General features: G+C 44.6%; 1 protein-coding gene across 2 annotated transcripts; it reads left to right on the top strand.

Annotated features, from left to right (window-relative positions):
* Positions 1 to 265: 265 nt before the first annotated feature.
* LOC108935713 (LIM domain-containing protein 1-like) lies at positions 266 to 26,896 on the top strand. 2 transcript variants are annotated; one of them, XM_018754533.2, is made up of 9 exons: positions 846 to 911; positions 1,288 to 1,502; positions 5,609 to 5,710; positions 10,430 to 10,497; positions 12,062 to 12,124; positions 19,531 to 19,661; positions 20,447 to 20,498; positions 24,970 to 25,038; positions 25,469 to 26,896. In XM_018754533.2, exons 2-9 carry the CDS (start codon positions 1,412 to 1,414, stop codon positions 25,598 to 25,600), a joined length of 708 nt encoding a protein of 235 aa, XP_018610049.1. In that variant the 5' UTR covers positions 846 to 911; positions 1,288 to 1,411; the 3' UTR covers positions 25,601 to 26,896. The 2 variants fall into 2 exon arrangements, with proteins under 2 accessions (XP_018610048.2, XP_018610049.1); XM_018754532.2 differs by having other exon boundaries at positions 266 to 1,502.

The following is a 26,896-nucleotide window of genomic DNA, read 5'->3' as shown; positions in this document are numbered from 1 at the left end:
CACTGTTGCAAGTACTGTGTACTGTACTTATTGTACAGTATATCTTCCTATTTAAAATATATTTTCATTTATATCTCGAGCGTTGTTTGCAGGTGATGACCGTTAGTATTTACTTAGGCTTATTTAGCTGTGTGCATGTGCTTGTATTTCCTGTCGTGTCCGCTGCTGTTTTCAATTACTCCTACAGGGGATCACTGCCAGCAAAGTTTTAAAAAAAAGTTTCGTGGGTGTTTGAGAGAGAGAGAGAGAGAGAGTGTGTGTGTGTGTGAGAGAGTGAGAGAGAGAGAGAGAGAGAGAGAGAGAGAGAGTGAGTGAGTGAGTGAGTGAGTGTACATGCGCGCGCACAGGGAGCTCACACTCGCACTTTCCTCTCTGCTTTGTCGCAGTTAATTGTGGAAATCCTTCTGATACTTCAGTAGTTATGTACATTGAATCTTTGCTTTGGTAGTCGAGGAGTGTAGAGCTTTTATTTAAACAAAATTCCCGCGCGTCTGTTGATTAATAACAAATCGTTGTTCTTCTGAGAGTTTTAATGGAACGGCCGGTTGCTCGCGAGTGAAAACACTTTTACAACTTTTTAATTTTTTTTATTTTCTACCTCGGCGCCATGGGGGAGCGCTGCGACCTGGGCCAGGAGGCGAGCCGCTTCCTCGAGGACCTCGACCGAATCGAGGCGTCGCGGGATGGGCTGTGCAGCGGGCGCCGCGCCGCCGCCAACAACCCCGAGTTCGAGCACACACGGCGCGTGTTCGCCTCCAAGATGGCCAAGATTCATATGCAGAAACAGCGGGAGGAGGCGGCCGCACGGCTGCTGGACGCGAAACCGCCCCTGCTGCCCGCTCCAAACGACATTGCGGGGATCGGGGGGCGCGGCCACACCCTCTCACCTGCCAGTGCAGGGACAGCAGCAGGTAGCGCTTCCTGCGGCCCTCGTGCTGTGAGCCAACCTACAGTGCGGGGTCCGATCGGCGGGGAGGGGGCTACATGCCATCAGCCCTCCTTTCCCAGCAGGCTTCCTCACCCTGGGGTGGCTAGCCAGGCCCACACAACCCTGCACCCACATGAACACATGGGCCTCCATCAACCAGGGGCAGCAGAAGATTGGGGCACCACTGGGTTTGTGCCCCAGTCTCAGTGTGGCCCCATGGCGCAGCTCCTTCAGGCCCCAGCATACACCTCCAGTTTAAGCTTGGAGCCCTGGCAAAATGGTATGTGTCACAGCTCCAGAACCCTGCATGTGACTCAGCTCTCCTCCTCCCATGGACTGCCCTCATCCTGGAACCCCAGCACTGGGTCAGTGAAAACTGCAGGGAGCCCCTGGTGCGGCCAGGGTGTAATCAGCAAGTTGGGGAATGCCACAGAGGAGCCCCAGTGTAGCTCCCTGAGGGCTGCAGTGCAGGCAGAGGCAGAGATGGGTCCCACGACTGCAGAAATAAAACTAGAAGCTCTTACACAGCAGCTGGAAAAGGAGATGGATGAGCAGCCAAAGGCAGAATACTACGGTACAATGTTTTATCTTCTCTCACTAAAATTCAGTTATTAATGTTTAAACTAGTAGTTTGTATTGCCTGGTTTGTATTATATGACCCTTAAAGTACAGACTGTACACAGTTACTGTATTTTGCCAGCTTTGTAGGGAAATTTTCCTTAACAAAAATTATACAATAGTTATACAGTAGTTATTTTTTGTGTAAATTGTGGCAGATGACATCATATTCATTATTTTTTATGGTGTCTGAGTAATGTAAGACAATTAGTTTCATGTATAATCAACCAAGTGCTTTCAGAAAGTATTCACCAACCACTTCTCATTTTTCACACTTAAAAATACATGGAAATTCAATTATTTCACTCACTTTCCTTAACCCGATGCAAGAGTACAATGCAGACCTTGCTGAGAGCAGTCGATGGGGACTTATGAGAAAAGAGAGTCCTTGGGAGTCGTGGAATGTGACAGCTTGCTCAGACACATGAGGGTAGCTGTAAGTCTTGGGGAACTCATCCATCAGGGTTTGTTAGAATGACACTTCTTCCTGAGGAAGAGACTCTGCAGATGGAATGGACTGTAGGTTTTTGAAGACAGGAAATGGCAAAGGTGGAAAACTGGTTGGTGAGATGGAGTATCTGCTCTTTATTCTGCTCTTGAATCCTGTCCATGTCCAATCCTGTGATGTAGTTGAGAACCACTGTGAGTGGGGAAGTATGTTACCAAGCACAGATTTTGGATGGTCTGTGGTTTCACATCTGGTGGAAAAGACAACCCATACACACTTCATTTCACATTGAATATACATTTAGCTGACACTTTTCTCCAAAGCAACTTAGAATTATTTACCTGTTTTTGTAGCTGGGCAATTTTACTGACACAATTAAGGGTAAATACAGTACCTTGCTCAAGGGTACTACAGCAGTAGGTGAAATTCAAAGCAGCAACATTCAGATCCAAAGGCAGCAGCTCTAACTACTATGCTGCCCAAAGGGTTAGATATGGACATCATTAGACAAGACTTGAACCAGCAATCCAGAGGTGACAGGCAGGTGCATAGCAGCACAGTGCCACAGAAAATACACACAGAAGCAAAATGTAAACAACTGTGTCATCAAAAATGACAAATTCACATTCAGAATCATTCATTTTTCAAATTTGTGTTTTAGATGCCTTAAGAATGACATACACACTATATGCTACATATTCTGCAGTGAGTATTCTTCAGAAATGTCATAACCACTATTGAATTATTTATTCCTGAATTGTGGAAATTGTTTTGTTTTATGATTTGCTGATTTATTTTAATTAGTGTGTGGTTAGTTTAAACACAATGAGAAAGGATTAAATTCAATCCAAGCAATTGTGATTAGAAGCTGCATGATGCACAATCTTTACTGTAAATGACCTCATAATACGATTACTGGTGTGGAAGCCAGTTTTGACGTGTTGCCTGGACAAGGGTTGGCTGCAGCTCTCACCGTTGCTGACAGTCCTTCTCAGTGCTCAACAAGGGCAGGATGTAGACCACTTCTCTCCCTTAACCTTCTGATAGCTGGAATTTGGGATTTTAGGTGACATTGTTTGCTTTTATCTGATCCATGCTTTTTTTTCATCCTAAAGCTTTTTGGATTGCACTTTTGTTTTTTATGAACTATGTTGCTTTTCACTGTTCAACTTTTCTGCTCATTGTAGGAAGCTTTGAAAAAGCAAAGCAGTGTCTGCCTCTGAAGTACCTAATTTAGTCTAAATTGGCTTGTTCATGCATGCTTTGTGATGAGGTCCTCTGGAACTCTTGAATCGAGGCACCAGTACAGTCTGGCCGGAGAGGACTTCATAGTCTGATTGGATTAGAGAGGACTGTCCCAGACTGTTCCCTATGTTCTAGCTGGGTAGGTAAGGATCCTGGGGTTCCAGTAAGGGCTGACCAATGATGCTGTCAAAAGGTGTGAGGTTGAAGTTATTTTGGAGATTGTGTTCTATCATGGCTGAGGTAATCAAAATTTCCCATCACTGATGGTGGGTTGTAAAAATAGCACCCAAGACCCTGTGGCTTTAAAGGATATTGTGTGCTGATCTGAAATCAATCCCAAGTATGTGCATCTTGGCAGGATATAGAGTGTCTGTGTCCGGCTCTGCTTTGTGACACCTGTCAAGCTCTTCATCAGGGGCAGCATGTTGCCTAGTGTCCAGGGGTCAAAGAGTCCATTATTTTGTCAGCTCAGTCTTACCCACCACTATCCGCCCAATGTCATCACAGTTTAATGTAAAATAAGGTGCCTGATTCAGGGGGTGCAGTGGTGCAGCGGGTTTGTCCTGTGCCTGCTCTCTGGTGGGTCTGCGATTTGAGTCCTGCATGGGGTGCCCTGTGACAGACTGGCGTCCCGTCCTGGGTGTCCCTCCTCCTTCAGCTCTGTGTCTTGTGTTGCTGGGTTAGGCTCTGGCTTGCTGCGACCCTGCTTGGAACAAGTGGTTTCAGTGCGTATGTGTCTGATTCACTGAGCTAAGGGAGTGTTAAAAAAAAATTGTAACATATTTCATCCTGTCAGTACAAGTGTATGACTGGGAAAATTAGACAAAGGCTATGATGCTGCCATGAGCTGGGTCCATCCCTTTATTTTGCATGGATTCAAGTCTATTGATTCATTTTTGACCAACTGCCATGATGAACGAGATGTTCCATGCTGAGCTGAGGATCCAAGATACCATTTAGCAACAGTATCGTTATTACTTGTTAAACTGGCTTATAATTGTTACTTAATCTAGAATGCCCAGGAGGGGTGGGCAACAACTGGCCCGTGGACCCCCAGAGGTTTTTTTTTTTCTCCCTCAACTTTCAGTTGGGAGTTCTTGTTCCTTTCCCCGGTGGCCAGTAGGCATAATTATAGCTCTGTAAAAGTACTTTATTATGGTAGCCATTAGTCGACTGTCTTCTTTGTTTGTATCTGTTTTTCTTGCGTTATGCCTGTGTTAAAGTGCTCTGTCACTGCGTGAGAAGCGAGCTCTATAAAAATAAATTGAATTTTGATTCATTAATTAAGTTTATATTCTTAATGTGGGTTTTTGCTGTCCCCCTTAAACACAGATCAGCTGTGTTAATTTCATGTAGCTCATTCATTTTTTGGGGAAATATTTTTTAAATACTGTGACTGATTAAAATGGAATATATTTAAAAGAAAAAAGTTTAAACATGAGCAGCTAGGAATTCAATATGACATCAGTGCCTTAGCTGTGTACTTTTCAATGTACCCAAGCTCTGGAATACCGAATTTAACTAGGTCCAATGCAGTTTACGGTGTTCAGGTACTGTTAGGCCATTTCTACAGCAGGACAATTTTTACTGGAGCCATTCAGAGTTAGTACCTTGCTTGAGAGTACTAGAACAAGAGCAGGTGGTTCTTTGAGTGGAAGGCCTACATTTGAACACTTTGCTAGTTATTACCATACCTGGCCTAATTTTAATAGTGTTTTGAACAACTGAAGTTGCTAGTAGCTTAATTGAATTTGGACCCCATAGTGAAGTCTGTGCTAGATGTCTGTGTCTGCAGCTTCATAACCATGTGACTGACCACACACACAGGCTGACCACTGTCCACTGTGGACCTGCTGTTTTCACCATTGTAATTTATACATGCAGTCTACATATTGTTATGTAGACTGTATCTGTAAATTGCTGTACTTTAGTGTCATGGAAAGGTGTGCGTGTGTTTGTGAGCATAGGGGGAGAGCTTGCACCATAGTGGTTAGAGTTGGTGCCTTTGGATACAAAGGTTCGAGTCTCACCTCCAGCTGGAATACCCCTAAGCAAGGTCCGTCCGTCCGAACCGCTCGCCCCATATGGGGCACGGAGAACCAGAGCCTAACCCGGCACACAGTGTGTAAGGCCGGAGGGGGAGGGGACACACCCAGGACGGGACCTGAGCAAGGTACTTACCCTAAAATTGCTCTAGTAAAATTACCCAGCTATATAAATGGGTAAATAATTATAAGTAGCTTAACATTCTAAGTCACTTTAGAGAAAAGCCTCAGCTAAATTAAGTAATGTAATGTGTGTGTGCTGTGTGTATTGACAGCTGTGCTCTATGTACCATGTATGGTGACTGTGGTTCTCTGCTGTTACAGGAAGGTGTGTGAAGTGCAGAAAGGCAGTGTACAGAGCTGGCCAGGCCTGCCAGGCTATGGGGAACCTCTACCATGACAGCTGCTTCACCTGTAGTGTATGCAGTGAGTACCAGCCCTTGGCATTCACACACAGTTGTTTTTCATATTTGATCCACAGTTGTTTTGTCTCTGGCTTCTCAGCATTTTCTGATGTCACCTGCTTTATCATCTTTTCACTTTCTCCGTTTGCTTTTATTTTTTTATGTCCTCCTACAAACCTCCAAATAATGCTTGGAGCACAATAGCTCCAGGTAGCATATTACTTCTGCCACATACCTGTGCTATTTGGTTTCAGGGAGTGTGGTACCAGGGAGCGCGATGGTGCAGTGGGTTTGGCTGGGTCCTGCTCTCTGGCGGGTCTGGGGTTCGAATTCCTCTTGGGGTGCCTTGTGACGGCCTGGCGTCCCATCCGGGGTGGGTCCCCTCCCTGCAAGCCTTATGCCCTGTGTTGCTGCGTTAGGCTCCAGTTCACCTCGACCCTGCTTGGGACAAGTGGTTTCAGCATTTTGTGTGTGTTTGTGTGTGTGTGTGTGTGTGTCTGTCTGTCTTACCTTCAGTTCATGCACTTCCCACCAGTTCAGCTCAAAGCTACAGGAAGCATCAAAATCTCCTTTTCCTGTTGCTTGTGTCAGCAGAGAAATAATATGAGCCTCGTGAAAGTATAACATTTACATTTTAATATTATTGAAGGTAAATCAGGTATGAGTTGTTGATACAGGGTTGCGTTTACACTTTTTGCAACAATATAACCCTTCCTGGTAGGAGTTTAGTATATCTCAGACAAAACACAGGTGAAGTTCCTATCCTAGCTTTGTTTAGTCAGATAATTTACAGATCCTGTTACATGAATAGTGTAAGACTGATACAAAAGGGCAGCAGGTAATATGTATGGTAGTTAAAGCTGCTGCCATCGAACCCAAAACACCTAGATTGAAGTCCATACTCCTGCTGTAGTATCCTTGATCAAGGTACTTGTCTTATTTGCATGTCAGTTTGTATTTCATTTTGTCAGAAAAGCTCTTTGAAAACCATTATACACACACACACAACTGCTTGTTCTGAGTGGTGTGGTGGCAAACCAGAGCCTAACCTGGCAACACAGGGCATAAGGGGATACACCCAGGAGGGGACACTAGTCTGCTGCAAGGCACCTCAAGCAGGACTCGAACCCAAAACCCACTAGAGAGCAGGCCCTGGCCAAACCCACTGTGCCCCCCTCCGAAACCCATTATATGTTGGTAATTAATTCAGCAAACTACATGAATCTAGACAAATCAGTTCTGAACCCTGCTGGTGCCAGTGTTTAGATAGATATACTTTATTGATCCCACAAGGGAAATTATTATGTTACAGCAGCAGAACACAAGTAGATAAATACTTGCAATATATATTTAAAAAACATATAAAACAAGTGGAAAAATACAAGTTAAAAATACAAGATAAAAATATATGTACAATTATGTATACTGTTGGAAAAATAAAAGAATAAAAAGTATATTAAATAAATTAAAACAGTATGTAGTGCAACAGTAAAGTGCAAGTTGTACAAACGGTAATATAATCATTATGAAGTAGTAACAAGATGAACTAACAATAGTGCTGAATAGTTAATCTGTCACACAGAGGTGAGCTGTTGTACAAAGTTATTGCGAACAATAGAAATGATTTCCTGAACCGTTCTTTACGGCAGCGGAGCTGAATGAGTCTTTTAGAAAATGAGCTTCGCTGTCTCTGCAGCGTGCTGTGCAGTGGGTAGGAAGGAGTGTCCATGATGGAGAGCAGTTTGTTCAGTGACCTCCTATTCCTCACTGACTCAAACGTCTCCATGTTCTGTCCAATGATGCTGCCGGCCTTACGGATGAGCTTGTTCACCCTGCCTGCATCTCTGGCATTGATGCTGCTCCCCCAGCAGACCACGGCAAAGTAGATGGCGCTCGCAACAACAGACTGGTAGAAGATCTCCAGCATCTTGCTGCACACATTGAAAGATCTGAGCTTCCTCAGAAAATAGAGTCTGCTCATTCCCTTCTTGTACACAGCATCAGCGTGGTCCCTCCAGTCCAGACTGCTGTTCAAGTGGACACCTAAGTACTTGTATTTCTGAACAGTCTCAACCTCCTCCCCCAGGATCTTTATGGGTCTGACTGCAGTTCTTGTCTTCCTAAAGTCGACGACCATCTCCTTGGTCTTCTTGACATTTAGGAGCAGATGATTCCTGCTGCACCACTCCACAAAGTTATCCACCAGGTGCCTATACTCCAACTCCTGTCCATCTCTAATACACCCCACCACTGCAGAGTCATCAGAGAACTTCTGCAGATGGCATGATTCAGTATCATACTGAAAATCAGAGGTGTACAGAGTGAACAGGAATGGTGACAGAACAGTTCCCTGTGGCGCTCCTGTGTTGCTAACCAAAACATCAGACAGGAAGCTCCCCAGCCGTACAAACTGAGGCCTGTCTGACAGATAGTCAGAGATCCAGGAGACCGTAGATGCACTGACACCCATCCCCAGCAGCTTCTCACTCAACAAAAGAGGTTGGATGGTATTAAAGGCACTGGAGAAGTCAAAAAACATGATCCTCACAGTGCTGCCACTACCATCCAAGTGTGAATGAGCTCGATGCAGTAGATAGGCGACGGCATCATCCACACCCACATGAGGCCGATAGGCAGACTGAAGAGGGTCCAGACTAGATTTAACCTGTGGTCTCAGCTGTATCAGCACCAGTCTCTCCAGTACCTTCATAACATGTGACGTTAGGGCAACTGGTCTGGAGTCACTGGGGCCAGATGGGATGGCTATCTTTGGCACCGGTACTAAACATGATGTCTTCCATAGCACAGGAATCCTTTCCTGCAACAGACTCAGGTTGAAGATGTGTTGCAGGATGCCAGGCAGCTGGGCTGCACAGGACCTCAGGACCCGGGGGCTGATGTGATCCGGGCCTGCCGCCTTGCCTTGATGGAGTCTCTCCAGCTGTCTTCTCACCTGGCCGATGGTCACATTCATGGGGGGTTGGAGTTGGGGGGTTGTGGTCAGACGTACACTGTGGGGGGTGGGAGTGGGTACGATGCAAGGCATTAGAGGGTGACAAAGAGGATGTGAAGACTGGTCCGGTGTGGGGAGGGCCAGCAGGGGGGTCCAGTGCTGAACCTGTTAAAGAACAAATTCAGTTCATTGGCTCTGTCCAGGCTGCCGTCCTGCTGGCGATCTTTGATGTTATATCCTGTGATCTGCTTCATGCCCCTCCACACATTCCTCATGTTGTTCAGCTGGAGTTTATTCTCCAGCTTTTGTCTATAAGAGTCTTTACACTTCCTCAGTACCACCTTCAGTTGGCGCTGTATCCTTCTCATCTCGTCCTTGTCACCAGACCTGAAGGCTCTCTTCTTTTGGTTCAAGTGACCCCAAGATAGGAGTACAGTTTGAGCACTGCTATACCAGGTGGTATGGGCCATTTCTGAAAGGTAAAAGCAGCAGAGACACGATTTTTTGACTACAGGTCAGTTTGAAGTGCAGGGAGCTGTTAGTCTAGGTTTGCTGCTAATGGGGTTATGATAGCACAGTCTTGTGGCTCTGTCCAAGGAGCACGTTTGAGCTGTACATTCATGAGCAGAATTAGGTTGGAAGGTTGATGGGAAAACTTGCTATTTTTCTGATGGACAGAGAGGGAATTCAGCAGCTGGACCCTTCACTTTCAGAAATGAGAGGCATATGTGAGGAAAGCACACAGCGATGAAAGCATTTTCCTAATGCCTTCTTTCTGCGGCATGGATGGATGCCATGTGGATGTTGCCCTAAAGGCATTATTGTGCTTCCTCCTGCGCTCAAGGAGCTAATGTCACACCGTTCCCTTCCCCAGATATGTGTGGAATGCTTCTCCTTCCTGTGGGCCTTAGAGCTCTGTGTGCTGGACAAGTTTCTGGCCAGGGTCTGTGATGCATAAAGGCCAGCTTCTTCCCCCACAACTTGCCCAAGCATGCCCCGCTCACATTTACCATGGGACATAAAGAGAGCAGGAGAAGTAAAATTAAGCACAGTTCAATTTATTGTTATATAGCACTCTATCCTGGAGCTTTCACAGATTGCACATGAAACAGGTAACAAATATGACTGCTTGACACATATAACACAAATCAGAAAAATGAAACAAGAATAAATATGTCAATAAATAAAAGAAGGCATTCAATACAATGAACGGATTTAAAGAGACAGAGCAGCGATCATTAAATGTTGATGAAGTGGCCAGCTGAGCTCACACAGAATTATTATAATTATTATAATTTCTGACTGTAATTTCTTTAGATTGATTAATAGTATTCCAGACACTTTGAATTCATTTTCTGACAAAAATCCATGGAAAGCTTACAAACAGATTTTTTATTCAACAGGCTAACGTGTCCATGGGAATGTGAGTAGCAGCACTTGGACTTCAATTCAGCGTGACTTCACTGAAAATTAACCAATGAACAAATAAAAGCCATATGATGCTTTCTCACTTTAAAGCAGAAAGTAGGGGGACTCTAGGTTTTGGGCTAATCAAAATGAAATGTCTTCATATAAATCTCAGCTCTTGCCTTCTGTTTCAAAGATGATTTTATCTGAACACATTAACAGCTTGGATATTAAATTATACAAGTCCACTTTTAATAATAAATAATAACAAGGTTGCTTGAATGTCACAGTGGTCCTACAGCAGTGAGACTGTTACAGGAAATACGCTCAAGTGAGGGGTCGTGATCCCATGAACATGCCTCTTTTATGTTGGTCTCCTAGGTCGAAAGTTACGGGGAAGGGCATTTTACTACGTCTGCGGAAAGGTCTTTTGCAAGGAGGATTTTCTGGTGAGTGTTAGTGGCCCTTTTTTACACCAGTCTTATTCTGTGAATATAATAAACATCCACATAATACACATTCTTTTGGCTCATACTGATTCAGTTATGAATCAATAATCAGATGTTAATGCACAGAAGCATGCATCTAATGTTAATGTTAATTTATGTGCTGTTGTTCAGGTTCATGAGGTTGGTTTGTCTGCAGAGGGTCCCCTGTCTTAAAATGGCTGAGACATCTAACAATAACCTATACATTTTGGGATTATTGTATAGTACTGTTATGGCTGCGGGGCTCAGGAAGGCAACGGACTCAAGTGCAGTGCGAGATTCCAAGTTTATTGGAAAGCAAGGGGCAGGCGAGGTAATGGTCAAGGGACAAGCAAGGGTCGGGTGATTGGCAATCTTTGTTGAAGCGGCAAGACAGAAATCGTGGTCGAGGAGAAACATGCGAGAAGGTCAGAAATCCAGGAAGCGTTCAGTAATCTTGGGTCAATTGGAACCATTGGTTGCTCGTTGCTGAGGTTCCGCGTGGGAGACCCACTGGTGCTGCCTTTTATCCATCCCTCCATCAGGGTGCAGCAGAAGTCGCCGATGTGCTGGTGAGCGGGGTTGCGACAAGTGCATTGGCGTGAATAAGTGAATTGTACGTTTATATTTAGACTGAAGGCACCTAATGTTCCCCCTGATTCTGGCTTGAGTTCTTCAGTTGCTTTACTGTTAAATTTGTTTGATCTCTGTCATAATACTTAATCTCCCTGGCATGATTTGCATGTCTCAGTGTTGACAATTTTTACCCATCGGTTAAATTTTGACAGAATTCTGAGTGTGACTTGTCTTTTTCCAGTGCTCACAGTACAGTTGGTCAGCTCCACTGACTTTGGACTGCAGGAATTCTCTGTATTTTCAGGCATCATACTCTACACTCTTCATCTAGACTCACAGCCTTATTTTGGCATCTTATTCTATTTCCATTTAATATTCAGATTTTTTTTTTGCTTGTCCTCATTTTTTGGAAGCTGTCTGGATTTTGGGGGGAAATGCTGTATTTTCAGAATACAGCAGAGTAATGGTGTCCTTTCCTACCTTTGATTCTCATGCACTTTCTCCTGGCATGGTGCTATTGGTGGACTCAGGGAATTTTTTTGATAACTCCAATTAAAGAGAAAAACACTTGACTTTAGTGTGCTTTAACACAGTCATCATCTGACAGCCAATAACTCCACAAATCACATGTTCAACAACACAAATACACAGGGTCACTACTCCAAACAACCACCAGACACCAAACAAAAGTACTAATAACTTTCAGTACTGCATCTGTAAGCAAATGTCATATATTAAACTCATGCTAGAAATAACCAAAATTAAATACAATAAATGATTACCAATGAACAACAACACTAAAAGAGTATTAACCATCAGCAAATTTTAAAAATCAATAAAATCTAAGTAAAATCAAATTCTCTAGAGCTAATTCTCTACTTACTATTCTAGCTATTTTTGGTGTGACCTTCCCGTACCATGTGCCATGCTGTATACTGTTCATGGTGACTGCTGTCTTTCTCTCTGGCAGTACTCCGGTTTCCAGCAGTCAGCGGACAAGTGCTGCATGTGTGGGCATCTCATCATTGACATGGTAAGTTCGGGCCTTAAGTTCTGAGCACCCAGAGACAGTCTTCCTGTGTAATTATTTATTTTTGCATTTGTGATTCCCTGTAGCTTTGAGGCATTACATACTTTGCCCAAGTGGCATCTACTGATATTCCTAAACACTTTATTTATATTTTTCATAAAAGGGACACACATACATTACACTAGGAAAAACAGCACAAAACAAATTTAAAAAATACCATAAATATAGCCATTACACAAAAATATTAGTCAAAACAAAAGTAAATTAATCTTTAAATTTGAAGTGGTAAATTAAAAAATGAAATACAATGTAAAGAAGCCCTATGTCACTGACATATTACATATGAGTTCCACTGACTGCAAAAATACAATAATCTGTAGATATCTGTGAGCATCACTCAAACATTCAGTGAGCGTGCTTGTACATAGACAATGCGCATAGAGCACAGGCACACTGTGAAGAACAACCGAACTTTAGGGTTCAGCTCCATGAAGTTGGCCCCCCTACAAACAGCACAAATGAAGAAAACCTCACAATTCGTTAGTGCTACATTTGTGCCATTTTGTGCTGTAAAAATTTGAATTTGTGCTGTTGCTGTTTTAACCGTTGTTTGTGCTGTTGTTGTGATATTAACATTTATTTTTTCCCTGGATTTTACGTCACTCAGCCCGCCTATATTGATGGAGACACCGGAATTCAGGCTCTTTTGTCTGTGCTTCATTTGTGCCATTTAAATTGTGGTTCTATCTCCTTCGGTTCAGGAGATATTCAAGGTTGTTTACATGGCACATGACATCACACCAGCCCCCTACAATGCCGCGGAAACTTGAATTTGGACTCATTCATTTCTGCCATTCTAACTGTGGTTCCATCTCGGTGAGTTTTGACGATAATGGAGGCTGTTTTCATGGCACATGATATCACCAGCCCTCCTACAATGCCTCAGACACTCGGAATGGGGCTCATTCATTTGTGCTACATTTGTGCCACTTTGTGCCGTTTCAACCGTGATTCTACCTTCTTTTGTTCTGGCGTGGTGTGCCATGGCGTCGCCTGGTGTGGTGTGGTGGGTTTAGCTGGTGCCCACTGTGTAGCAGGTCTAGGGTGTGAACCCTTCTTGGGGTGCCTTGCAACAGGCTGGTGTCCCGTCCTGGGTGCGTCCTCTCCACCTTTGTTTTTGCACCCTGTGTTGCCAGGTAAGGCTCCGGCTCACTGCAGCCCTGCTTTGGACAAGCGGTTGTTGCCAATGGATGGATAGTGACCTCACCTGGATCCGTGAAGTTGGCCACCCTACAAACAGTACAAATAAAGAGTAGTGTGGGCGTGACTCTGTTGATCGATTAATTGCATCTGTTTGGTTGTTTGTTTTGGTTGCTATTGTCGGAGTAGTTTTGATTAGGAATCTCCACCCCTGACCCGTTTAATAGTGCGGAAGCCGTCAATCCTGTTGATTGTGCATTATATTTTGCGTTGGAGGTCTGTCGCTGCACTTCGTGGTGTTTTGGGTAAATTTATTGTTGCTGCTGCTTTTTACCGACACACGTTGTTGTGTCTGTCTATCCGCACAGCTACACAGTCGGTTGTGTGTTTGTGTAGTTGTCGGTGGTATTTTTATTAATTTGTTTGTTAAATTGTATTTTGTGGTTTGTTAGGGTGCATGTTCACCTAAACATTTCTGTGTCCCATAGTGTAGAGTGGGTGTGACTCTGTTGATCGATTAATCGCGTCTGTCTGTTTGTTTTGGTCGCCATTGAGGGAGTACTTTAGATTTTGATTAGGAATCTCAGCAGACAGGAATTAGCCTGGTTTAAATAGCAGCTGGTGACCTGTAGCAGCAGTGGTTGCGGCAGCCTCTTGGTGCAAAGACAAGGGAGTCTACCTGTGGGAGTCCACCCGCATCGTGTGCCGCTAAGGATGTTGCGTCAACCATCAAAGTTGTCTACGGCAATCGAGCCGTGCGACGTCGCCACCACTGGACACCTGGACGCTCTCGCTGCTGCAGTAACCTGGTTTATCCTTGTCTGTCAGACCCTCCATCCTGCTTTAATTTCTCCATGGGACTCTGGGACTGCCAGTCTGCGGTGAGAAAGGCTGACTTCATACCAGCCTATGCCTCCGGTCTCTCACTGGACCTCTTGGCCCTAATTGAAAACCTGGATCACCTCAGACAAGTCAGTCACACCTGCAGCTCTCTCCACTAACTACTCCTTCTCTTACACCCCTTATCCCTCTGGCAGAGGTGGAGACACAGGCCTGCTCATCTCTCCCCAGTGGGAATATTCTGTTCTCTCTCCACCTGCATGATCTGTCCTCCTTTGAATGGCATGCCGTCCCTGTCATTGCCCCAATCACTCTTGTTGTAGTTGTTGTTTATCCTGACCCTCTTGGCTGCTTCTTGGATGACCTTGACATCTTGTTGACTTCTCTCCCAGGGGACAACGCTCCATTGATTCTCCTGGGTGACTTCAACCTGCATGTTGACGACATTCATGCAAGCGGCCTTCTGTTGCTCCTACAGTCTTTTGATCTTTCCCTGTCCCAATCCCCTGCTACTCACAAAGCAGGCAATTGTCTTGGCCTTGCATTTTCTCGTAACGGTGGCTGTCCTGTCCTCTCTGTCACTCCACTGCATGTCTCTGACCACTTATTCATTTCCTTTCAACCCTGCCTTACCACTAATTCCTCGCCTTTTTCTGCACCCATTGTCACCTTCCGCCGGAATTTAAAATCTCTCTCACCTTCTTGTTTCGCCTCTGCAACACTGTCCGCTTTCCCTTCTGCTGCACAAGTCTTGGGTCCATCAACAGATGATGCCACTAACATTTTCCTTTCTGCCCTATCTTCCACCCTTGACTCTTTCTGTCCACTGTCTTCCAGACCAGCATGCCCTAGTGCATGCCCCATGGCTAACTGATATGTTACGTGCTAACAGGACCAAATTCCGGGCTGCAGAGCGAAGATGGAGAAAATCCAGGACTTGCTTGTACCTGGATGCCTACAAATTACTCTTAGCTACTTTTTACTCTGCTATATCTTCAGCTAAGACTACCTTCTACCACAATAAAATACAGTCTGCAACTAAAAAAATCACACAGACTCTTTGCCACCTTCTCATCCCTTCTGTGTCCTTCGCTGCCTCCTCCTCCTTCTCTCATAGCTGATGACTTTGCTTTGTTTTTCAGAGACAAAGTAAAAGCAATCACTGACAAGTTCTCAGCATCACCCTGCCCAGTTTGCACTGGACCTCCCTGCGAAGCTATGCTCTCCAAATTCAAGCCGCTCTACAAATCTGAAATCTCCGACCTCCTGATATCACACAGAGTCACCACCTGCTCGCTTGATCTGTTTCCATTGTCACTCCTACAGAACATCTCCCTGCAACTCTCCACCTTCATTTCTAAGATCATCAGCTCCTCACTCTCCTCTGGCTGCTTCCCAGCTGCCTTCAAAACTGCTCTCATTTCACCTCTGTTAAAGAAAGCCTCCCTGGATCCCAATTCAGTCCAAAACTACAGACCAGTCTCCCTCATCTCCTTCCTTCTAAAACTCTAGAGCGGGCAGCCTGTGATCAATTATCTGATTTCCTCATCCAGAACCACCTACTCGATGGATATCAGTCAGGATTCAAAGTTGGTCACTCAACGGAGACAGCGCTCTTGGCAGACTCTGATGCTCTTCAATCAGTCTCCTTCGTGACCTGTCTGCAGCATTTGACACTGGCAACCACCAGGTTCTGCTCTCCTCTCTTAGTCATCTTGGGATCAGAGGAGCAGCATTGAGATGGTTTGAGTCCTATCTATCTGACAGATCCTATCAAGTTGTCTGGCAGAGTTCTCTTTCTTCTCCTCTGCCTCTCTCAACCGGTGTCCTGCAGGGCTCGTTACTAGGTCCATTTCTCTTCTCGATCTACACCCCCTCCTTCGGCCCGGTCATAGCTTCCCATGGATTCAAATACCACTGCTATGCTGATGATACCCAGCTCTTCCTCCCCTTTCCACCTGGAGCATCAGACATTTTCACACACATTGCTGCCTGCCTGTCGAATATCTCTGCGTGGATGTCTGATCACCACCTCCAGCTCAACCTTTCCGAAACAGAGATTCTTCACCTCCCAGCTGGCCTGTTCTCCTGTCATGATCTATCAGTCAAACTGGACAACTCACTCATTTTGCCTAGCTCCACGGCTAAGAGTCTGGTAGTGGCGATTGACCCAAGTTTATCTTTCTCTCAGCACATCGAAGACACAACCTGGTCCTGCAGATACAGCTTGCACAATATTCGCAGGGTCCGTCCTTACCTCACAACTGACTCTGCCCAACTACTTGTCCAGGCCATGGTGACATCCTGTGTGGACTACTGGAACTCTCTCCTGTGTGGCCTTCCCACTACTGCCATCAAACCTCCGCAGCTGATGCAGAATGCTGCTCCACGAGTTGTGTTTGACTTGCCAACGGGTTCCTATGTATCTCCTTTACTCATTTCTCTGCACTGGCTTCCTATAGCTGCCCAGATCAAATTCAAGACCCTGGTTATTGCCTACAAATACATTAATAGAACTGCTCCTAGCTATTTATAAGACTTGATCAACTGCTACACCCCAACCCGATCCCTTCGCTCATCTACTTCTGTTTGCTTGGTGGTCCCGTGCACGAAAAGTAAAGCACGGAGGTTCTTGGTTCTGGCTCTGATGTGGTGGAATGACCTCCCCCTCTCACTCACAAATGCCGAAACTCTGTCTACATTCAAGAAGGGTCTGAATATTTATGTTTTCCAGACTCACTTCACCCAAGATCTCTCCAGCTCATGTATGGTGTAAATGTTTATGTACTATCACTGTATGATCATCCCCAGAAAAGCCTTTACACAGCTGCTACTCCTGTATTGTATGTACAGTAATATCTCGCCCTACGTTGTTAATTGGTTCCAAAGGGTGCGACTTAAGTCGAAAAACGACGGAAAACAAAATAACCCCTAAAAAAAACCGATTTAGACCCCCTATAAATCCCTAATAAGCATTCCCCTTACGTGTATATACTTAAATTAATGTAAAATAAAGAAAAAACAAAAAAACTTTCTTCGTAGTCATGGGGGCAAATATTAAAGTCACAAATGCAACGCAAACGAGACACTGTGAATAGCCCAAACACAAGTTTGAGTCGACTAGTGGCAAACAACGATGCCGCCACGCAGCGGAACTTGACATTATCGGCGCCGAACGGCAGGTATATAAGACAATATTTATTTTTAAGCTTTTAATTGATTTTATAGATTACAATATATTATTTTATATATTTTAACTTTTTTTTTTATTTTACACTTTTTTATGTTTTTAAGTGATTTTTAAGTTTTTAACAATTTTTAATGTTTTCGGCTAACCGACGTAAAATCGCAACAGCTGACTCTGAATACGAATTGTATTTTTCCATATATTTAACAAAAGACTGACATAAAGTCGAAATCAACGCAACACAAAACAGCGTAGGGCAAGGTATTACTGTAAATGTTTGTGTACCTTTAGATGGGACCACGGTTTGAATGGCAGAGACCGGCACAAGTGTAGGACTAACGAAAAATGTTTATTTGTGCTGTTCGTAGGGGGGCCAACTTCATGGATCCGGGTGACATCACGTGAAATACTGTCTTTTATATTTAAAGAGTAAAAGAGATAACACTGCGGTTTGAATGGCAGAAATCGGCACAAATGTAGCACTATCGAAAAATGTGTTTGGCTTTATTTACATTTATTCATTTAGCAGACGCTTCTCTCCAAAGCGACGTACTCAGCGAAAATACAATTTGAATTTGTGCATTACATTAGGAGAAAGAGACATAGTTGCAGACATGTTATTCTTAAGTAAAACTAGTTTCTTTCCACTTGAAGCACCAATGTTCATCGCTTGAGTAGGTGCATAAAACACAGGATAGATGAATTCTGCTAACCTTCCTACAATTTTTTTTTTTTTTTGGAGACAACGGAGGTTGTTTACATGGCACGTGACATCACGAGTCTCTCTACAACGCTTCAGACACTCGGAATCGGGTTCATTCCTTTGTGCAACATTTGTGCCGTTTAAACCCTGGTTGTACCTCTGTTACTTTTTTTAATATAAAGGGATATTACATTTGACATCACTCCGGTATTTCAGGTTTCAGGTATTAGTGATTCTGTGACATGTTATTTCTGGCGATATTCATCATACGCATATTATGACTTGCAGTCTGTATAATACTACTGCCTTTTACCTGTCCCACTTCATTTGCCGGTCCATGTTGTGGTCGAACACGACGGCAAACTCCTGCTGTTCAGTGAACAGTATTCATTCACCCAGGTCGACACCACTAGTAAAAAAAAAAAAAAAAAATACACTGTACAGTTAACATCAAGAGATTTTTTTTTGTTATGAACAACAGAACTCAAAACATGTACAAATTCACAGGAATGTTTCCATAGTCCTGTGTGCACAACACATGCAATTTCCTGCAAAATAAAGCTGACTTAACAGGAAACAAATAGTCAAAAATGTGTTGGAAAATTGCTACAACCAAATATGTCAAAAAAAATTTCTTACCAAAAATATAAATGTCCAAAAATTTAGACATATAATTTTCATCTTCCATATAATTTTCGTTTTTGGAAATTTATATTTTTGGAAATAAATGTGGATAATAAAACACATATCAATAGTATAACATAACATGGACACCCTCCCCCCAAAAGGCATGCTGGGACCTTGTAAAAACTTGTTATATTTCGGTATGTTTTTTTTACAGGACAGCATCCACTTTGATTTTTTTCACTTATTTAAAGTCTTGTGATCGTTGTAACATTTTGATTAAACATCTCCTCCCGGAACTGCTGTGAACTGGGTATGTAAGATTAGTTTAAGGCACAAATTCTAATTTATATGGTGCAAAATAGCACAAATGTAGCAGTAACAAATCATGAGGTTCTCCTCACTTGTGCTTTTTGTAGGGGGGCCAACTTCACAGAGCTTTAGGGTTCCTTTAGTAAAATCATAGTACAGTCACGTTGCTGAATTACCAACATCAGTTACCTTATTAAAATTCAATTCAGTTCAAATTCAATAAAAAAAACATTAATATACATGTCATCTCACTATTACACATCCATATCACTCTTCAGTAGTCCTCCACTTGGTTCCGTATTTGAACACAGACTCGCCTAAACTTCTGTAACAGATGCTGCCCCTCACTTGATGAGTGCTGATTTAAAGAAAAGCTTAGACTGATCTCTTGCTATCGACGCTCATGGTGCTTCACCTGATGACTCAGAGATGGATTTCCGAGCTCAAAGCATATGCACAATAAGGGGATGATTGTTGGTCATTGTCATATTGCAGCTTTGATCAAATAACCTTCGACCCCATGATCCTTTGGCCTGTTGACAGGTGCTGCAGGCATTGGGGAAGTCATACCACCCAGGCTGCTTCCGCTGCGTGGTGTGCAACGAGAGCCTCGATGGAGTACCCTTCACCGTGGACACGGAGAGTAGGATCTACTGCCTGCAGGACTACCACATGTGAGTGCACCCATACCGGATGCCTTAGCTGCTGTCCACAGGGTCCCCACAAACACTGATAGAACGCATTTATAAAAAGCTTCAAGTTCTTGCTCCATTTACTCTTCTGTTTGTTTATTTATCTTACACTTTTCTCCAAAACATCTTATACTGTTTTACCCATTTATATAGCAGGGTAATTTTTGTGGTGTCAGTTCAGGATGAGAACCTTGATCAAGGGTCCTTTGGCAGGAGGTGGGATTCCAGTTCTACTATGTCTGTTCTTAGGAATTCTAATCCCTGGTGTGTTCCAGACGGCTTTCTGCTTTTGGTGATCCCGTCCAAAATTGTTTTTGTTTATAAATAAAACACAGATCACCTAATGTTACTAGTGTTACACCTTTTAACCAGTTTTGCTCTTTATTATAGTTTCACTCTTTTGTTTCCTATGACCTCACAGACCACAGGTGTAGAAAATATGAATTGTCAGCTTAGAAACTTACATACGTAAAATTTTCAATTTGTGAACACAGTAGGGTCCATAAGTCTATTTCTAACTCGATTTGTTCATAACCCCAAACTCACTTTGACGCAATTAGTAATTAGTGAAAGCTACAGAATACATTTTTGAAGGATAAGAACTTATGTATGCTTATAGAGATATAGAAGGTATTTCTTTTTTGGCATTTTTTAGGAATTGAGTAGATGTAAGTACGGTTCTCACAGTCTCTCAGATGGAAGGTGTTTGTCGTGTTCATGCAGTTGTTCTTTTCTCTCTCCCTCCCCCATGTGCATGGTCTCCTCAGGGTCCTCGCACCGAAATGTGCCGCCTGCAACCTCCCCATCCTGCCTGCTGAGGTAAGCTCCCACAATGCACTGCATCCCTATGCCACAGCTGTCATCTATTGAAGAACTCTGTGTCTGAGCCCATTCATTTCTGTGTCAATGATGATACGTATGTGTGATAAAATGACAGAGTATGATGATGATGATAATGCTTGATAGTTTGGATAGCAATAGATAACACTCACCGTGTGAGAAGAACGCTCTATAAAAATGAATTGAATTGATTTATATATTTATACCCTTCCTGGATCGGGGCCTTGGCGTGGTGGAAGGACTTACGTGTTCTAGGGATCTCCAGAGCTATATCGTTGGGAGCAGTATGCTCCTGGAAGGGTCTTCCATGGTGACCAGGTCTGGAGTGAAGATGCAGACTGACACGATCTGAAAAACCTCTATGGCAAATAGGAACCAGAGAAGGTTTACCCTGCCCGGAATAGGGTCACCGGGATCTACCCCTGGAGCCAGGACTGGGGGTAGTTTTCCTTGGTAAGCTCCTGGTGGCCAGGCAGCACACGTAACCCAGCCAAGCTCAGCCCTAGAAGGCAACGTGGCAGTGCCATGTGGGCGCACCACCCACAAGGTCCAATGCCTTTCAGGCAACGGGGGGGCGGCAGGGGGGCAGGGTGTCATGCGGCCTCAGGGCAGGAACTGGCTCTTGGCACGTGGAATGTAACCTCACTGGGGGAAGGAGCCAGAATTGCTATAGGAGGTTGATAGATACCAACTAGATATAGCTGCCACACAGTTGGAGTTTGTCCCAGTAGACTAGAGAGTTGCCTCAGTGTGATTTAAGGTCGCAGAGAGGAAAACTTTGACTGTTGTGTGTGCCTATGCACCAAACAGCAGTTCAGAGTATTCAACCTTCTTGAAGAGATTGGGTGGGGTTCTGGACAGGGCCCAACCTACAGACTCCATAGTTCTGCTGGGGGACTTCAACGCTCACGTTGGCGATGACTGGGAAATCTGGAATGGGGTGTTTGGGAAGAACGCCTTGCCTGATCTAAACCTGAATGGTGAAATGTTATTGGACTTCTGTGCTAGCCATGGTTTGTCCATAACAAACACCATGTTCAAACACAAGGATGCTCATAAGTGTACTTGGTACCAGAGCTCCTTGGGCCAAAGGTCAATGATCAACTTTGTAGTCATTTCATCTGAGTTGAGGCCGCATGTTCTGGACACTCAGGTGGAGAGGTGCTGAGCTGTCAACCGATGACCATCTGGTGGTGAGCTGGATCAGATGGAGGGGAAAACTGACAGACAGACCCGGCAGACTCAAGCGTATAGTGAGGGCATGCTGGGAACGACTGTCAGAGGACCCTGTCTGGAATGATTTTAACTGCCACCTCCGTGAGAACTTCTCCCATGTCCCGGAGGAAGTAGGGGACATGGAGTCTGAATGGACCCTGTTCAAAACCTCCATTGTGGAAGCAGCAAGGTGCAGCTGTGGCCAAAAGATTGTTGGTGCCAGTCACGGCAGCAACCCAAGAACCCGCTCGTGGACGCTGGTGGTGAGGGAAGCCATCAAGCTGAAGAAGGAGGCCTTTAGGGCCTGGTTGGCTCTGGGGACTCCTGACTCAGCATACAGGTACCGGCAGCCAGAAAAGGTGGTGGCGGTTGCAGAAGCAAAATCCAGAGCATGGGAGGAATTTGGAGAAGCTATGGAAAATGACTTTCGATCGGCCTCAAGGAAGTTCTGGAAAACTATCCGGTGGCTTGGGGGGGTCGAAGAAGCTTTGCTCAGCAAAAGTGGAGAAACTCTGACCTCAAATTAGGACATTTTCGGGAGGTGGAAGGAGCACTTTGAGGAACTCCTAAACCTGAGAGATATGAATCCCTTACAGGAGTCATGGCCAGGGGCTTCCGGGGTGTCAGAGTCCATTTCCGTGGTGGAAGTCACTGAGGTAGTTGGAAAGCTCCACAGTGGCAAAGGACCAGGGGTGGATGAGATTCGCCTGGAACTGCTTAAGGCCCTGGATGTTGTGGGGCTGTCATGACTGACACTCTTCTGCAATGTTGCATGGACCTCGGGGACAGTGCCTTTGGATTGGCAAACTAGGGTGGTGGTCCCTACCTTCAAGAAAGGGAACCAGAGAGTGTGTGCCAGGATTCTGTCCTGGCTCTGGAACAGTGCACCAGCTTTTTACCCTCTCACAGATAATTGAGGGAGCATGGGAGTTCGCTAATCCAGTCTACATGTGTTTGGTGGATGAAAGCCTACAGCCGTATTCCCCAAGGAATTTTGTGGGAGGTACTTCAGGAGTATGGGGTCCCGGGGCCACTACTGCAGACCACTCAGTCTCTGTACACACGGAGCGAGAGCTGTGTCTGCATACTCGGCATTAAGTCAAGCCCGTTCAGTGTAGGTGTTGGACTCCACTAAGGTTGTGCCTTGTCTCAACTCCTGTTTATGGTTTTCATGGACAGTATATCAAGTTGCAGCCGAGGTCAGGAGGGCATTCTATGTAGGGGCTGGAAGGTGATATCTCTACTTTTTGCGGATGATGATGTCCTTTTGGCATCATTACATGGATGCCTCCAGCATACACTACAACAGTTTGCAGCTGAGTGTGAAGTGGTTGGTATGAGGATCAGCACCTCCAAGTCTGAGTCCACAGTTCTCTCACGGAAAAGGACGGCATGCCCCCTTCAGGTAAGGGGAGAAAATTTTGCCCAGGTGGAGGAGTTTAAGTATCCAGGGTCTTATTCACGAGTGAGGGGAAAGGAAGCGTGAGATTGGCTGCAGACTGAGAGCAGCGGCAGCAGTAATATGGTTGCTGTACCGGACTGTAGTGGTGGAGGGGGAGCTGAGCCATAAGGCAAAGCTCTCTATATATCTGTCGGTCTATATCCCTACCCTCACCTATGGTCAGGAACTCTGGGTAATGACTGAAAGAATAAGATCACGGATACAAGCAGCTGAAATTAGTTTTCTCCGCAGGGTGGTGGGACTCATTCTCCATAACGGGGTGAGGAGTTTGGACATCCGGGAGGAACTCGGAGTAGAGTCTATAACTCCTCCTCATTGAGAGGAGCCAGTTGAGGTGGTTCGGGCCCCTTGGGCGCCTCCCTTTGGAGGTATACCAGGCATGGCCAACTGAGATGAGACCCTGAGGTCAGCCCAGGGCCTGCTGGAGGGATTATATCTCCCAGTTGGCCTGGGAGCGGCTGGGGATCCCACGGGTTGAGCTGGAGGAAGTTCCGAGGGACAGGGATGTCTGTCCTTCTCTGCTCTCCCCTTTGCCATCGTGACCCTAGAAGGACAAGTAGGCAAGAAAATAAATGGATGGATGGATGGATATTTATAAAATAATATTTTATATTTGGGGGGGCACAGTGGCGCAGCAGGCTTGGCTGGGGCCTGCTGTGTGGTGGGTCTGGGGTTCAAGTCCTGCTTGGGGTGCCTTGCGGTGGACTGGTGTCCCATCCTGGGTGTGTCCCCTCCCCCTCCAGCTTTTTCAATTCAATTCAATTTATTTTTACAGAGCGCTCTTCTCACGCAGTAACACAGAGCACTTTAACACAGACATAAGGCAAGAAAAACAAATACATCAGATAAGAAACAAAGAAGACAGTTGCATACTGACTACCATAATATAGTACTTTTATAGAGCTATAAGTATGCCAACTGGCCACAGAGGAAAGTAACAAAAACTCCCAACTGAAAACTGAGGGAGAAAAAAACCTCTGGGGGTCCAAGGGTCAGTGGTTGCCCACCCCTCCTGGGCATTCTAGATTAAGTAACAGTTCTAAGCCGGTTAACAAGTAACAATGATATTGTTGCTATATGGTATCTTGAATCCCCAGCTCAGCATGGTACATCTCATCCATCATGGCAGTTGGTCATCATCTTCAGTCAGCATGGGATTGCGCTCCGTGTTGCCGGGTTAAGCTCCGGTTCGCCGCGACCCTACTTGGGATAAGCGGTTTCAGTCTGTGTGTGTGTACATAATTTTTCTTCACAGTGCAATAAGTGTTTCACAGTATATCTGTGGGCAAATGGAACATACTGTACATAAGTACACCTTATCACTCCCAAAATAGTTTTCAGATGCAAGTATTACTTCAGCAACATTGGTTTCTGGTGGCCAACAATGAATGAATAAGTGCAGTACACACATATCCCCCTCAGCTGATAACCAATAGAAATGCCAGGCGACCACTCCTGAGCCTCCAGATAAGCACTGACTCAAGAGGCGTGTTAACCCTGTGAGCACAGGTGCAAGCAACTGGGTTCAGTTGTAAGCATGAAGGAACACACCTCATGTCAGGGTCATATGTGCACAGGCAAGGACTGACTTTTAAAAATACAGAATAGAGATGTAGTACTTTTAGGAGACAAGGTGTGAGTTACTCCACCAGAAGCCATTGTTGTTCTCAGTAGGTTATGACCTCAGACTTGGAACAAATGAGCTACACGTATATAGTAACAATAGTAGTACAGAGTGTGCAATATATTCTGCCTGTTTGTATATGTGTTTAGGGATCAGATGAAACCATTCGCGTAGTCTCCATGGACAGAGACTACCATGTGGAGTGTTACCACTGTGAGGTGAGTGACTTGTTTCTGGACAGTCCTCCAGGTCTGCAGACGGTCACCCGTTACCCACTGACACCACATCATGACACTCATCTGCAGAGTTCAGATGAACTGCAGTGTACAAGAATATGTGTTTACTTATTTATGATTGTTTAGAGTTGTTACTGAAGAGTTTAGGTATTTCATATGCTTTCTTTCCCTATTTGTTATCACTTGCATCATAATCCCTAGAGAAAGAAGCCACGTTTCCAGGTTGACTTCAGAGGGCAAATCTTGTTCCTTGTGTCATGTCCTTCACGGGGAAAATTTTCCCCAATATTCCATCATAACATGATGTGCTTAATCTGTGGCGTAACAAAATGGTTATGTGAACTTGCAGTTGTGGTTTGAGGAACTTGCATGTTTCACCCTCTCTTACTTACTTACACACACACATTTGCAGGACTGTAAGAAGGAGCTGAGCGACGAGGAGGGACATCGCTGCTACCCGCTGGACGGACATCTGCTTTGCCACACCTGCCACCTGAAGCACATGCCACCACACCACACCTCATCTGCATCTGTGGTTTACTAGCAGGAGGTTTGGGAAAAGTGCTGCCCCCTAGTGGCCACAGACAGCACCAGCCATACTGTCACACTGTTCACCAAAGCCCTGGGGTCATGGGGCATGCTTCATATCCCAGTACAATTTTTCAGAGCTTCAGGTTTCAAGTTTTATTTGTCACATATACAACCGTACTTAGTATGACGTGCAGCGAAATGCTTTTCTGACTGTCCGTGGTACAGATAAATAAGGCAGTACAAATAAGTAGAAATTAGTAACATACTACAGGAATATGAGGAATATATGATGATGAGAATAGGAAAGAATAAATAAAAAAGAAGGATACAAATATGTGTACTCCAGTATTAAAGGTTAAATAAAAGTGGTGTGTGCAATGTTGTGCGGGGGGATCTCAGCAGTATTCAGCTCAATTAGTGCTCCTTGTGCATGCAGACGAGTCTCTACTCCATGGTGTTATCCTGGTTAAGTGCTCGAATGGCCTGCGGGAAGGATCTCCTCCTCATTCTCTCTGTGTTGGCCTTCAGGGAGCAAAAATGCTTCCTTGACTGCAGCAGGAGAACAGTCTGTTGTTCAGGTGGCTGAGGTTTTTCACTATCTTCCTGGTCTTGGTCCAGCATTGCTTGCTGTAAATAGACTGCAGGTCACTGAGCTCAGTATGGATAATGCACTCAGCTGATTGCACCACCCTCTGGAGAGCCTGCTTATCCCTGCTTGGTGCTGTTCCCAAACCAGGCCATAATGTTTCCCGTCAGGATGCTCTCGCTGGTACAGATGTAAAAATTCCTCAGCACTCTAGAGGGCAGTTTGAAGTCTCTTAAGTGTCTAAGATGGTAAAGACGCTGACGGGCCTTCTTTGTCAGGGTGATGATGTGATGCGACCATGAGAGGTCCTTAGTGATGGGAATACCAACTGTATTCTTTCAGGTATTTGTCCCTAAGTTTTTTTGCTCTTGTTGATGTCACTTCTTTTTTAATGTATGGTCATGTATTTGACATAATGGCACACTTCCTGTTGGCCATTTTTTGTTTTGTGCAGGATGGTGAGAAGGGTTTCTGCTACAGAAGATGCTGAACTTTTCACAGATTATAGTGGAAAATGGTTATAGTAATGTTTCAAATGTTGAATATGATGATATTAGCAATGTCTGAGTGATGAACTTTGCATATGTTTATGGGATCAATCGATCAACAGCTGGCTTTAAATAGAAGTTTGTGGGCACTCATTAATTTTCTTTGCTATCTTTAATGTACCTGATAGTTAATAGAAATAATACATTTTTAAAAATTACTTAGTATCTTATTGCT

This window comes from Scleropages formosus, chromosome 8, assembly GCF_900964775.1.
Source record: "Scleropages formosus chromosome 8, fSclFor1.1, whole genome shotgun sequence".
Classification (NCBI taxonomy): Eukaryota; Metazoa; Chordata; class Actinopteri; order Osteoglossiformes; family Osteoglossidae; genus Scleropages; species Scleropages formosus.
Note: the sequence above shows the minus strand (reverse complement) of the source record. Positions and strands in the feature narration are given on the sequence as shown.